Genomic DNA, 11,121 nt, shown 5'->3' with positions numbered 1-11,121 from the left:
CTAGAAGACTGTCCAACAAAAGAGCACAGCTCATTAGGCAAAATCGACCCAACTGACGAGCAACGCTTGTGAGCTCAAAAGACTGCCCAACAAATGAGCACAACTCATTAGGCAAAATCAGACCAACTGACAAGTAGCGCTCGTGAGGCTGGAAGACTGCCCAACAAATGAGCATAACTTATTAGACAAAATCAGCCCAATTTACGAGCAACACTCGTGAGGCCAAAAGAGTTGTTCTGCAAGAATTCCCCACGAAGGGCCCACGAAAGGCTGCTTGGTAAGAAAGCCCCACGAAGGGCATGTCGACAAGAATGTCCCACGAAGGGCAGGTCCGCGAGAATGCCCCACTAAGGGCAATTCGGAAAGAATGGCCATGAAGAGCAGCTCAGCAAGAATGCCCATGAAGAGCAGCAAGGCAAGAATGCCCATGAAGAGCAGCTCGACAAGAATGCCCACGAAGAGCAGCTCGATAAGAATACCTATGAAGAGGAGCTCGGTAGAATCCCTTACAAAGAGCTGCTCGACAGGAAAAATGCCTTAGCAAGAGCTGCTTGGCAGAAATTTCGCCTAAAGAGCTTGTAACACCCCGACCCGCCACATGGGCATGGGGTGCTACTTTAGTGACGTCTAAGTACCTAATACCACATCATCATAAATAAATGCAACGAAAATAATGAAACATTCTCTAAACATACATTACTAGAGTTCTAAATTTCCTTTATACATAAAGGTTTTCAAACATCCATATTACAACCCGACCGAAAAAGGACAACTAGCTCAGTCCATACAACCATAATACAAGTCCAATGACTTACAACATAACTTTAAAGTTGAGGTGTAGTCCCAAGAGGGGGGTGAATTGGGTTATTAAAATTTCCTTTTTATTCTTTCAATGAATTCTTAACTTCTTGTTGATTCAGCAATCACACAAAAACTTAGTTCTTTATTCAATCCACAACCATACAATTAAACAAAACTTAATCAACCAATCAATTTACCAAGCACAAGTTAATGTATGAACTGCAACACTGTCAAAATTGATTCAATGGAAGTTTTTGAATATGAATGCTTTGCAAGATTTAGCACTCAAGGTAAAGATTGAAAATGTATGCTTGCTAATAAAATGCCTTGTATTAATGGATTTGCTTTCTCAATATGAGTGCAATATAAAATCCAACACTCTTTCCAAAAGCTTAGACTTTAAATAAACTTTTAGTTAAAGAGTCTCTGGGTGTTAAACAATCAACGTACTCCTTTACAGTTTCCGAAAGTCCCAAAAACAAATTAATCTTTAGTTTATTTAATATCTAATCCACATAGTATTTATGATCATGAAATTTAAATCATCCACGCAGTTAATAAGTATGCAGAAAATTAAAGAGTTAGGGAAAGAAGAGCGAGACCAAGTTTTTACTAGGTTTGGCTTATCCCGAGCCTACATCCTCACCTTAGGCAAACCACCTAAGGATTTCACTATTACCACTCCTTTACGGGCAGAGTAAACCTTACACGCTCCTTCAATAGGCTAGAGAAGCGCCTCTCCAAGTGATACCCCACGCTTGGTCACTCCTTTAATAGGCTAAAGCTACACCTCTCCAAGCGATACCCCACGCTGGGCACAACGATCTAACAACCTGGAATCGTCAAAGAACTACAAGAAAAAAGAAGCAATATGGTGTGCAAGGACACTCTCACAATAGAGATGATTAGTACAATTTAAAACTATATACTTCAATCAAAATCACAATATGGAAAGATGAAGCTCAAGAAGATATTACCTGGGTTCTTTCTTAGTTGTAAAACTCAGTTAAGAACACAAGAACCATGACCTTTAAATTAGCAAAATCTCAATAGTGAAATCTAGATTTTGATTGCACAAGAGAGCTTTGAGAGAATTGGGAGATTTGAGACTAAGAAATCTTGATTGCTATATTTTCTTGGTGTGATTAATCCTTAGCCTGGGGAGGTTATTTATAGATGAGAAATCAAGTCTATTTCGTATTCTCGAAGTGACTTGGAGCGTTTCCCAAGTTTATAAAAAGTTTGGAACATAAAAAATAAAAATTTGAATTTAAAAACTTTTAAAAAAATATGTCCGTTAATAGTGTTCAGAAGACTGAAGTGTCGGGTTCAGTCTTCTTAAGTACTTTAAAACATTGAAAAATTTAGTCTAGAAATAGGGTCAGAAGACTAGCGTGAAGTTCAATCTTCTGAGGTGCTACTGCCTCTTTAGGATTTCTCTAGAAAATTCTTTAGTAGACTGAACTAATTCTTCAGTCTTCTGAAGAAATCCTTCAGTAGACTGAAGTTACACTTCAGTTTTCTGGGCAGATAAAAACTTTAGTTTGCTGACAGTTTCAACCCCACTTTAGTATTTTGGCCATATATATTTCTATATAACTCCAAATCATACGTTATTGGTATCAATAGAAAGCTAAGAAAAAATAACACAACTTTCATGTTGAATACTTTTCAAAATAAGGAGGTTTTGATAGATAAAAATGCACATCAATATGGATATAGAAAAAATAACAACATTTGGAAAATCCTATTTTTGGTACTTTTCATTCCCAAATTATTTTTAACCTTTTGAAATAATTTTTGACCTTGTAAAAATATTTTCCAAGTATTTTTAAAGGTATCTAGGTCTAAAAAATTAACTTAAGAGTTTCATGTATCCATATTGAAATTGTTTGAAATACTTATATAAAGACTTCTTAAGACTTTGACTTTCTAAGCACTTAAGTCTTCATGCTTGTCTTTCTTTGGCTCCATCTTGTCTTCAAGCTTCAATACACTTTAAGCTTTTAGCAAGTTCTCTTTAATATTCATGCTCTCATGATCTTCAAGCTTTATTAGATCATCTTTGAATCCATGCTTTAATATTCTTTAAACTTCATTTGATCATCTTTCTTTGGGGTATAAGTTTTTAATGATCCTTGTGAGCACTTGACCTTATAATCACATGCTTGAGTCCTGAAATATCATCGTTTAACCAAATATGTTAAGTTCCTCTTGTTTGTTAGCATCAAAACAAGATGTTAATCCTTGTAAGGCCAACATAACTTACATACACCTGAGTTCATACAGATATTCGCAAAAGAGACTATTCTAACTTCCACCCCCTTATTCTGCTAAGCACGATCCCTGGTATTTTCTCAAAAGATGATTTGTATATTGGGAAAAGACACTTCTCAGTAAGGAAGATTAAGTTAACATCAGTGTGTGGTCTGCATGCATTTAGTGTTTACAAAAAACATTTATCCTTCATTTAACCGAAAATATCTATTTTACATTGTACTCACTTTTCACAGTTGAAAATACTTGTCTCGTTTCCATAATATAAACAGATCAGTAAATAAGTAACATCATTTACATAATTCTACATATATGCATAAAAGACACTCCCCGAGACTAAGCACCATTTACTTCCACCATGGTATGGGTTGTGCGGCCCGAAGGCTGGACTAAGCCTAAGGTGATCAACCCAAACAAAGACAAATCATACATCTGCTAATACACCTGCAGGCATCCACAACTTGCTTGAGGGTCCAATTGTCTTACCACTTCCTGGTCCAGACTTCCAAGGGAGGTACACCCTCTACTAAGGCTAATTGGCTGAGACCACCCTACACTTCTATCAAGAACAGTGTGGGCGCACAAGACCAAATATTGAATCTCTAGCAACGGTACCATGCTCATAACATAATTGGTCCTCAGGGTTCCTAAAGCATATCATGCAATTTAAGTAATAAAACTGTATTTCAAACTCATTTCGTATAAAACCTGTCTTATTATAAAATCTCGGCCCTCGGTCGTCATATAAATCTCTACTCACAGCTGCTATATCAAATCCCAGCCCTCGACTGTCATATACAACTCGGCTCACAACCGCTATATCAAATCTCAGCCCTCAGCCGTGATATAATACTCGTCTCACAGTCGTTATATCAAATCCCTGTATTTTCACAAACAATTCCAATATTTCACAAACATTCCCAAATTCGGTTATAAAATAATACCTACATATCATTCACGTGCCACAAAAATTTCAATATTTGAACATAGCCCGTAGGCAACTAAGAAAACATAGTATATTCGGTTTAGAAGATAAAATCAAGCTTCCCACCGTTCATTTTTACTCAAAATATCATATCGTATATCCTAGGTTTGAAAAAGCCCATTTTGAATGGTCAGTTTTTGAAGTAACAACTGAAAACATAAATATACATACCCAAAATACATTCCAATCGGTTCAAACTCATTAAAATGTTGACTTAACTTAATCCCCTTGAATGTTTCTGAAAAAGAAACCGAAATTGATAGAAAAATCGAAACCCTAGCTTTTTGAACCGGTAGAAACTCAAGATCCTATGCGCCGAGAAAAGAGAGAGTAATCCGAGAATAAGAGAGAACCTGTAGGAGCCTTTTAGTGAAAAAAAAAAAAATCAAAACCCTAGCAGAGCCCAAAAAGAGAATATTTTGAAATTTCAAAAAAAAAAAATGAACTCACTTCTATTTATAGGTGGGCAGCCCAGGAGAAAATTGTCGATGGTTTTTCCTGTATCCACAAAACCGTCTACGATTTTATGGTTGACTCGCCCTGTTGACCCAAAACCGACAATGGTTTTTCTCCAGCTTTCTGAAACCGTCGACGGTTTTGACCCTGCCAAACCCAACTCCTTCCTTTTCTTTTATTTTCCTTTATTTTTATTTATTTATTTATTTATTTATTTTTTAAAAAATATTTTCTTTTATTTTCCAGGTTCGAGTTCAGGTCTATAGATCTTTCTTTTCTTCTAGTGTAACGGCTATGTAGTCAAATTTTGGATCCAAAGATCGCAAAATTTTCTCACATATCATGTCTATAAGATTCTCTCCATTTCTCCTCAACTAGTTCGAGACAACCATTACCTAAGTATAGTACTGGGCAATGGACTCAGACAACTTCATTTGCAAGGATTCATATTCACCTCATAGAGTTTGGAAGCGAATGCTCTTTACTTTTTTTGGCTCCTTTGTATGTTCGGTGGAGAGTATTCCAGACTTCTTGGGATGTCTTGGCAGAAGCTATGATTTCGAAGATGGCCTTATCAAGGCCTTGGTAGATTATGGACTTGGCTTTGCACTCACATCAGACGCAGATGCTTCAACTTCTTTTGATGGGACTTCTTCGTACCCATCTTCAATGATGTCTATGACATCCTGAGCACCTAGTTGGGCTCTCATTTTAATGCACCAGTTGTCGTAGTTGCCCTTTGTCAGCTTTAGAATGACTATTTTTGTAGTATCGTTCGCCATCAAGTTTGATATATATCAAAATATAATGTTGGGGATTGATTTTGGCAAATCTAATGCAACCAGTGTGTTCAAAAGGTCAAAAACCTTTAGGAACCGATTTTGGGAAGCAAAGAACCGATTTAAATAACACTGAACCGGCTGAAAAATTGTTCTAGAACGATTTGGCTAGGCCGATTTCACTTAACCGCAGATTAACAGCGCCAGTCAGCACTGTTGGAACATGTGGTGACTTCTAGGCGAGCCGCGTGTCGTGATAATCCATGGATCTGGACGCGGGTCAGTCTCTAGGTCGGGTTGTGCTCGAGAGTCTTTGGTTCGGGTTGCTGGTTTCTGGGCTAGGTCGGGAATCGGGTTGCAGGTTTCTAGGTCGGGTCATGTCACTTGGTAGAAAAAGGCATGTATCAACGCATTAGGCACGTGACGTTGCCAGTCAACACTCATGCCGGCACATGTAGTGCGTCTCAATGACGCAGTAACAGCTGGTGGCACGTGTGAGCGCGTGGGAAGGCATTCGGACTCCGTTTGAGATGCATTTTCACCTATGGACTCATCTCGACGTGTTCCACGCACTGGTATGCTCAAAAATTGATTTCAAGCAAATTCAAATCTGGAAAAATTTCTGGGTGGAGGGGACTCATTCAATCACTGGTTGTGATTGAACTCAGTGAGGAAATACTCAATTGCACACAAAACACCCTTCGATATTTGGCAAATTTCAGCAAACCTTGGCTCTGTGATATCATTTATGGGTGGAGGGGACTCACTCAATCACTAGTTGTGATTGAACTCAGTGAGGAAATACTCAATTGCACACAAAACACCCTTCAATTTTAATAATAATCTAAAAAAAATACAGAGAACTCACAAAATACAGAATTTCTCCCACTTGTTATTCTTCCTCTTCTACACCACATACATTACACACACACACACACACACACACACACACACATCTCTATACATATATTGAAGGATGGGATGGTAGGTGAAAATTAATTCAAAGAAGTAGGCTGGGGTTGGTGGAGGTGGTTACCACTGCAGCTCAAGTTTAATATTCAACGATCAGAGCTTCTCTTTCTATTGTTCAGAAATTTGTTACTCATTAATTTAAGCTTAACTTGTAATCTTTACCTAACTAATTTTAAATTAGGTACAAATATAACTTGAACTTGATTTTGAACATTCCACATTTGAATTGACTCTTAATCTTTTTGAAGTCAACTTCAAAATTTAGCAATTTACAAGCCTACTTTTAAATATTTTTTGAATAATTCAGTCTATTAATTCTGTGATTTTCTTTTCTAGGTAAAAAAGTAATCACATGTATGTTAAGACTAAATTCAAATTAGTATTTATGTATACACGTTACGCTGCATATTAAATTTCTTGCCATAGCTTGCATAAGTTAGATACAACATTAAGGGGAAAATAATTACAATGTTAGGGAAAATATCATCATATTTATAAAATTTTTCATTTTCATACTCATAATTCAACATATTTGTGTTTATCATTGTATTTATAAATTTGTTTGCATTTTCATCCTTAGAATTCTATATATATACATAAACTGCAGGTATCTTCTAGCGTAGCCAGCTAATTATTTTCCCCTATTTACAGTCCTTATGATGGTCATCCACTTAAATGCAATTTGATTTCCTAATAAATCAAACTCAAAATGTATGAGGAAATAGCTTTAGAAGTCACATTTACTATTAGGTAACTGTTGATCGAGAGTATTAACATTTTTTCATTGCTAGTTTTGATTTTATGCACCAAGTAAGAAGCGTAGGAGTGTTATTGATAATAAGAAAAAAAAAAAAAAGTGGTATTAATACTTGTAGAACGGATAAATTAGAAATTCTATTGTGACTTTTGACCACAATGTCATCCATGAATAAAGTTCTACCATTTGATCAAAAAACCAATTACTATGGTCAAATAAAATTATGCATTTAAGTCTCTTTTTCTTAAGGCCACAATTTTTTTTATGACAAATTGTATACCACATATGTCAAAAATTGACATCACTCACAATTAATTACATGCTATAAACATGTGCATATAAAGAAAAAACAAAAGTGTGATTTTGTTTTTGTTTTTTTTTTTTCTTGATAGATAGACAATTTCATTCCCATTCAATATGTGCCCATTCATATAGATTTGTTTCATATGCATATATATATTCCAAAAAATTTGTAGATGTTATACATATATAGTAATTTTTTTATTAAAAAATGTATTTCAAAAGTTGTAAACACCACCAATCATTATTGTCTTAAAATGTACATTTAGTCGGTCAACACTACAAAAGGATTTGGCAAGACACATCCTGACTACATTTTTCTATTGAGGTATGATTTATGATTTTTTGTTTTTTTGGATTACCCACCGGGTTTCCACGTGTCCGTTTTACGGTCCACGTGACTAATCTCGCGCCCCTTGAAGCTGACCCCACAACTTCAAAGGAAGGTAAATTTCAGGAATTTAGGGGCGGAAACGAACCTAGGAGGGTTTGAACACTTGACCTCATGAGAGGCACTCCCATAGCCCACACTATCACCTGAACCACACCTTGGGGGTTATGATTTATGATTTTTGTCATAGTGTGGGGAGGAGAGGGGAGAGGTTTATGTTTAGGGGTTGTGGTGTTGAGAACAGTGCGGCTAATTCAAAACAATTAGATTTGAAGCGTTGTGTATAATTTATTACAAGGAAAACTTAAATATTATTAATAAATGCTTCCAATTCAGCATAGTCTATTTATTTGTAGATTGGCCTTATTTTCATGTAGTGTTTTCTTTATTAGCAAAAAACATAGAAATTCTCTTTCTGCCATGGAAAGCATAGTAAAAACACCAAAGCAAAGGGGTATACATGAAAAAACCACTTCTATTTAAGGTTCAAAATCCCTCCTCACTCTCATCCCATTCTCGAATTAAGAGAACACTTGCAAAAAGGGTTCCTTAAAAGTTTTCCCATTCACAACATAGAAGAAACAAAAGCCCTAGGCATGAATCCATGTTCTTTACCCCTCTTCATATTGTCCACCTTCCTCCTCTCCTTCTTCTTCATTAATGGTGCAAATGGGGATAGCAATCTCGTGACAAAGGTTTGCAGAGTCTCGATCGAAAGGGACCCGAACCTCAACTATACTTTCTGTTTGGAGTCCTTTCAAGCAGTCCCAAATAGCCAAAATGCAACCCTAAGAGGGCTAGGGTTTATCTCTGTGAAGCTAACCCACTACAACACAGTTCGTGTTCATGCGCTTATCAAGGAACTCTTGAACCAGAATTCGGATAATAAGAGTAGAGGCAGGTTGCAGGACTGCTCGAGCGTCTACTCTGGGGCTGTATATGACACAAGGGATGCCTTTCTTGCTTTTCGGTCTGGAGATTATCAATCTGCCAACGTGCATGTGAGTGCAGCAATGGATGCATCCAAGGTATGTGAAGACGGGTTTGCGATGAGTACAGAAGGTGCAAGACCTCCTTTGGGAAATAACAATAAGGAGATATTTGGATTGAGTGCAGTGGCTTTGTTCATAATTAACATGCTTGCAAAGTAATGGCTAATTGATTTTTGGGCTAGCGTTTCAAGTGAGAATGTGCATGGAATATGATGTCATTTGCTCATTCCTTTTATTGTTATTAAATAATTAAGATAAGCAAAATAATGATATACTTATTGTTAGTAAGGTTTCGATCAAATAAGTCTTAATCTTTGTGAGAGAATATTTGATTCCTCTACTACGACTAGTTAGCTATTTGATCATTTTTAATCTTCGGGCTTTTGTAATCTTGATTAGATTTCTTGTATTTCTTCATTGATTATCTTCAAAATGGCATCATTTTGATTTTGAAAGGTGACAGGCTGCAAGTTTAATTTGGAGCACTAGCTATGTTTGTAGCTACTTCTTGGGAGATTTGAATAGAAATGAATAGAAAATGCTCGAGATTAATAGTATTTTCTTTATTATTTTGCATGACTTAATTTTTTTTTGGGTAAGTTTAAATCAAAAATTCAAATCCTTCTCTCTCTGAAAAATATTTTTTTAGTTTGTTCATTGTACTTTTTTTATTAGTATCATGCCTTGCATCCTTAAAGATGATTGCTCTTTGATGCATCAATAATAATAATAATAATAAGTTCTATCTTTTTGTATAAAATTCGCATGTTGAATTGATATATTTTATAAGTTCTTCTAAAATGAGATATTCACTCGTAATTACTTAAAAAATTGTGCACATTTTTTTTGACATTATATCAAGACCCATAAAACAAAATGAAGATATTTGATAGGACCAAGTTGAGACATTACAATGACCCTTAACCCCTATCTATCCCGTGCCCCCATACTGAATGCCAAAAATTATAATGAATATACAATTATAATGCCCAATTTTATAATTAATGATATATGCAATTATGATACTAAGTGATATAATTAATTTCAATGAATAGGATTTAAAATTCAATAAATATGGAACGTTAGGATGAAATTTTGATTTCGTACAATAAATAAGCGTTACAAGGATTCTCATTTGTTTCTCAATTCATTGAATGAATTGATGATACAAATAATTGTGAATTGATTCACCAAATCAACTATTTAAATTCTTTCCTATTAATGGTATAATTATTAATTATGATTCAATTATGATTTCTAACCTTGTATAGAAGCACACACCAAAAAAGTAAACTGAAAATAAATAATTCTTGCCTATTCAAACCTCAAATGAATTTTTAGTCATTTGAAATTAAATTTCATCCAAATTTTTATAGATATAAATTATTTCAAAGGTCTCCATGCTCCCAAACACATCGCGGTATTTGGAAGAAAGCTAGAATTAAACATTCTATTAATAAAATTTTAACAAAAATCATATTTGTCAAGTAATTGACATTTTAGTGGCAACTCATTGTATGATTAAACATATTCTTCTGTGTTTTTTAAGGCAAAGTTTTGAATTTCATGCTTTGTATTCAGTTTTTTTTTAAATATATATATATTACATAAGAGCTCCAGTCACTGACGAGCTCTTCGTATTCCAATTTTAATCTATAATTATGTGGGTTTCAAAACACGCAAAATTTAGTTTTTGAAAAAAATATGTTTTGTGGATTTTAAAAAATCAACATTCCAAATTATTTTTTTGTAGGGTAGAGTTATAAAATGTGGTAACTTGTTTTTCTACTTATAATTATTTTGAAAATACCAAACTTGTAGAGACCCAAAAAAAAAAAAAAAGATTAAAATAATTAGAAAAATAATAATAATAATAATAATAATAATAATAATAAATAAAATAATAAATGAACAAATAAAAAGAAATAGTATAAAAAATTAATAATAATAAAAATGTATATGAGATAAAATGAAATTAGATTAATTATAAATTGAATATTATTTAATTGAATTAATAAATTAATTAAACGTTATTTACATGAATTAATTAAGTAAATTATAAGGATAGGGTATATATAGGAGTAAAGTAAGAAGTATATATATATATATATATATATATATATATATATATATATATATAATATATATAAAGATGGAATGAGAAGAATTGGATTTCAAAGTGAAATCCAATTCTTCTCAGATTCACGCCCCCCCCTCCTTCTGTAAATCCATTTCCTGCGCCTGTCTGTTCTAAGCTTGTCCAACCACCTTCATCTCCTCCTCTCTTTCTCTCTCAATTTCTCGACGGTAATTTTGCAGCGGATCGAGAAACGAAAGGTGCCGTTGGATTCCTAGTTCCGCTATCGACATTTCTACTAGAGCAAATTGGTCGTGGGAATGACTTAGGCACT

General features: G+C 34.5%; 1 protein-coding gene across 1 annotated transcript; it reads left to right on the top strand.

The window, feature by feature from the left end:
- Positions 1-8,246: 8,246 nt before the first annotated feature.
- Positions 8,247-9,000, top strand: LOC131160268 (putative invertase inhibitor). The gene has a single exon (XM_058115732.1). The coding sequence runs from the start codon at positions 8,315-8,317 to the stop codon at positions 8,867-8,869; it is 555 nt and encodes a 184-aa protein (XP_057971715.1). The 5' UTR covers positions 8,247-8,314; the 3' UTR covers positions 8,870-9,000.
- The last annotated feature ends 2,121 nt before the right edge of the window (positions 9,001-11,121 follow it).

This window comes from Malania oleifera, chromosome 7 (assembly GCF_029873635.1).
Source record: "Malania oleifera isolate guangnan ecotype guangnan chromosome 7, ASM2987363v1, whole genome shotgun sequence".
Classification (NCBI taxonomy): Eukaryota; Viridiplantae; Streptophyta; class Magnoliopsida; order Santalales; family Ximeniaceae; genus Malania; species Malania oleifera.
This window is presented reverse-complemented; position numbering and strand designations above follow the sequence as displayed.